Below are 4222 nucleotides of genomic sequence, written 5' to 3' on the forward strand. Positions count from 1 at the left end.
AAGTGAGTTTCGCAGTAGGCTTTCCCCTTGCGCTCATAATGCTTGTGTCCTAGGAATGGCTTCTCGCAGACAGCACACACAAAATGCTAACAGATAATCACAAAGACTAGTATTATACCAGTGTCACATTAGCATTTTTTCACAAATCCAGCCAGTTAAAGGATGGAACAATGCTCTATAAAGAATCTTTATCAGGTTTATAGAGTGAACTTGCTTTTAAAATCTGTCCACACTATAAAATTTGATGTAACTGTGATATGCCCAAATTTGTGTGTAATATGACATCATCATGACCTTATATGTGGCGATGTCAAGCAAAAACGGTCGGAAGTCGGAAAAACCAACTTTTATTTAACACCATCAACTGAATAATCACATTATAATAAATAAATAAAACAGTGAAAAAATTATTAAATTCTGATACTTAGTTCTAAAGTTATACTGATTTATATAGCGCGAGGTTAGCAGTTACTGTTTTGAAGAAACGGCGATAAAACGTTAAATGTTTATAACGCCCAGTCGCTGGCAGTGCGCACAGCGTGTAGCTCACTCACATGTGTTCGGTGTGTTCGATACTTTCTTAACAACGGAGGTGTTACCATTGACCGATTGAAATGAAATTTTGCAGAAACATTTTACATAATGTATTTTATAACTGTACAAAGTTTCATGTACTTACATTTATTAATAAATGTGATATTACAGATTCAATTGTGATGGTCGTTTTTACTGTAAAAAACCGGAAATCGAACACTGCGACCTTGAAACCAGTGCGTTAAACTATTACAGAACTCGTTTTATTCGTCGTCAACTTTATCAAGTCTGTGTTATACAGTATAGCCCATTTTGCATGTACCTGTACTATCGAACTTTCTTGTGTAAAAGAAACAGTATTATTCTTTTATAATTATTACAGCAGTAAACAAGTAACTTCGATGAAAACATGTACCTTGCCGACGCTTCCATCGAAAACCCAAGTGACACGGTCTTAGACACGCCCCAAAAATGGTCAGCTGACTGGATTAGACCAATCAGCATGCGTGTTTCCGTTTGTTGCTAGGCCGCTTCCGAATTGTTTACAGTATCAAAATGACTATTTTGATTGGTTAAACAATTTGTGAGGATGAACTGACCAATCAAAATTGTAGCTGACATTCTAAGCTTTCCAACGATATCAAACTTGACACGAGTTTGATCCCGGAACACGATTGAAAAAAAACAGTAATTTCGTGAGTATTTTAAACTATGATTTGCCTTCGTTTCTCATACTTCCGGGTTCGAGTGTCTAACTAAAATCACGTTTTACAGTATTTTTGGTACTTAAATGTGAAAAATATTATTTGAATCCTATTCTTAGATACTTAATATACATGTTTTTAATGAAACACCAAAATGAGCAAATTTGACCTATTGTTTTGCCTTTATATCTTACAATCGTCTTAGCGACTTCCGACCGTTTTGGCTTTTGACATCGCCACATATGGGGACATCATATGGTGTGGACAGAGCTTTAGTAATGAAAACAAATGTCACAAGATTTGAACCAAGACCTTGGAATTTTTAGGCGAGTAAATTGTAAAATATATTTTTTTTTAATTGCGAGAAAAATCAGGCTCCAGAGAAAAACATTTTTTATATGTTGTACAACTTTTTTTTCTAAACGGTTAAGAGATACACATTTTTGAATATTTAGAAACTGGAGGGAAAGGGGGCCATATTTCTGCATTGTTATTTTCTAGGACTTATTAACACATGAGAAATGCACTGATCAAAAGAATTTGAACTGCTATTTCTTACTTACCTCAACATGCCACTGTTTTCCAAGTGCAGTTACAATACGTTCCTCTATAGGACGATGACAAGCACTGCAAATTGGGATTCCCATTTTGTCGTGGCATGGTAAGCAATACAGCTCCGCTCGTAATTCACGTGCACTAGCCGTTAATTCCTCACTGATTATCAATTAGAAATTAACAACAATTATTAGCAGCATTTAGAAGTGCTTTTACATTTGAATCTAACTAAGGGAGCATTTCCAATCGGGGACAGCTACGCAGTGCAATGATTGCAGTGAAAACACTGTAGCAACTGTGTATTGATTCTATGGAAAACAAGCTTAAGGTACTAAAGAAAAATGCCAGGTAGCAACAGGCCTTGGCTTGTAATGAGTCAAAACAAGCCTTAGGTAAAAATGAATTATGCATAAATCATATTTATATAGCGCAGCAACATCAATATTGCAGTGCAGCAAAGTTATTGTGTGGTAATGGGTTAAAACCACTGTATGTGCAGTCTCCCCACAAACCCTATGTCAATACTCCTAGATAGGCCATGTGCCAAATTATTAATCACCAGTAATTAAATAGTGACATAAGACACTAATAAACTGAAAATTCTAAAAGGTGTTAAATACCTCAAAGTGTTCTATGGTAATCAAAATGAATGTATGGTATCATACATATGCTGCCCTCTAGAGTACAATCAATGTTCATGTTATTGTAGTATGTAAGATGCTTACCCGCAGTTTGTACAATTAAAATGATATGGATGGTAATACTCCATCTTGAACTTGATTGGGCCGTCTTCAATAATGGCACTAGAAGATAAAATGGTTTAAAAACATAGAAAAAATAAAATGTCTGCAAAAGGGGCATGTGTACATGGACACTTTAAGGCAAATCCAGTATCAGAAACAAACAGGATCATTTATATTCAACATGATTAAAATTACTGTGTCTGATTTTTGTGCCCATACAGACATATTATGATATTGGAGTTTTGTCCCAGAAACTCTCCAAATTATTTTTATGATAATAAACATGTTTCATGTTAAGCATACCAGACAGGGACTCTGTCTTTATTGCCAAGTAAATCCTTATTCTTCTGAACATTTCTGCTGAGCTAGAAGAAACGGTTCTTCAACAGAAACCGTTAACCCAATTTTATTTTTGTATCTTTTTCCAACATATTAGTAGATGCTTCTATCTCTGTTGGTTGTAAACATACCAATTTTGTTCCCTAATGTAACCGGCATTAGGAATAACACAACAAATAATGTAATGCTTCATCAACTAAGCTGGTAGAGAGCATCTTAGCTCACTCGGCTAATCTGGTGGTAGCCACGTGCGCGCTGATCGGTGGAGATCTCTAGGTCCCCGGTTCAAATCCCATCGGTGCTTCTCCATGTGTTTCAGTTGGAGGGCTGAAACACAAGTTACAATAGCGCACCGTCCATTGGTCCCGTGTGTATAATGGACTGTGTGCACGTTAAAGAACGCAGTACACAATCCAGAAAAGAGTAGGGGATTGTCTCCAGGAGTACTGCCAATCACTATCAGAAGGACCCACTGGACTTCTTTAGGCTTTCATTGTTCATCCTTGAAGCTTACAGGAAAATAAATCCATCCATCCATCCAAGTCTCAATAATAATGGTAGACTTAGACTTAGATTCCTTTAGACTTAGATTCCTGTACGCTTATCACATTGTTACCTGGGCACTGGTTCAAACGTCAAATGGAGTTCATACAGTACTATGATAATGGACATTGCAGCATTAACCAGCACATTGTGTTTCAGCCTACCAGAAAGACAACCATAGGTAGGTAATGTGTCTTGCCCAAAAAAAGAGAGCCCAAATTACAACCACTTCGCCAACCACACCCTCAGTAAAGCTACTTTTATGATCCAAATCCTGGGAAACCCTGGTACATTAAACATAAAGCTACACCTCAAAATATAATAATAATTTAAATATACTTGATACTTACTGGCATTTGAAACATATGTGTTTGCCACTACCTGTGAGAATTAAATAAATTAAAAACACAATTATAGTAACCTAACAAAATTATTCTTTTGGTAGATTTACTTTAACTTATTAAAAAAAGTTAATTGTCAACAGAAAAATCTTAAGAAATATCTATTTCTAATTAATTTAAACCGATAGTATATGAATCAATTTATCAATAAAACATAATATTATATTTTAGAGATGCATAGCAAAATTAATTATTAATTATTTTTTACTATGGAAGTATCATAATTGTCTGGTAACCAATTTAAGGGTATATACTGTCTCTTATACACATCTAGATGTGTATAAGAGACAGTACCAATTTTGTTCCCTAATGCAACCGGCATTAGGAATAACACAACGAATAATGTAATGCTTCATCAACTAAGCTGGTAGAGAGCATCTTAGCTCACTCGGCTAATCTGGTG

The 4222-nt window shown here is 35.5% G+C and overlaps 1 protein-coding gene across 1 annotated transcript in view; it reads right to left on the reverse strand.

Moving 5' to 3' along the window:
• Positions 1 to 5: 5 nt before the first annotated feature.
• Positions 6 to 4222, reverse strand: part of LOC117104376 (LIM and senescent cell antigen-like-containing domain protein 2) — a gene marked incomplete at its 3' end in the record, with an annotated part of 13965 nt that continues 9748 nt past the window's right edge. Inside the window, 4 exon segments of the mRNA XM_033245200.1 lie at positions 6 to 86; positions 1802 to 1952; positions 2519 to 2596; positions 3769 to 3799. Of these exon segments, the coding sequence (XP_033101091.1) occupies positions 6 to 86; positions 1802 to 1952; positions 2519 to 2596; positions 3769 to 3799 (341 nt within the window).

This window comes from Anneissia japonica, unplaced genomic scaffold (assembly GCF_011630105.1).
Source record: "Anneissia japonica isolate Jap-2015-1 unplaced genomic scaffold, ASM1163010v1 scaffold2551_len14257_cov139, whole genome shotgun sequence".
Classification (NCBI taxonomy): Eukaryota; Metazoa; Echinodermata; class Crinoidea; order Comatulida; family Comatulidae; genus Anneissia; species Anneissia japonica.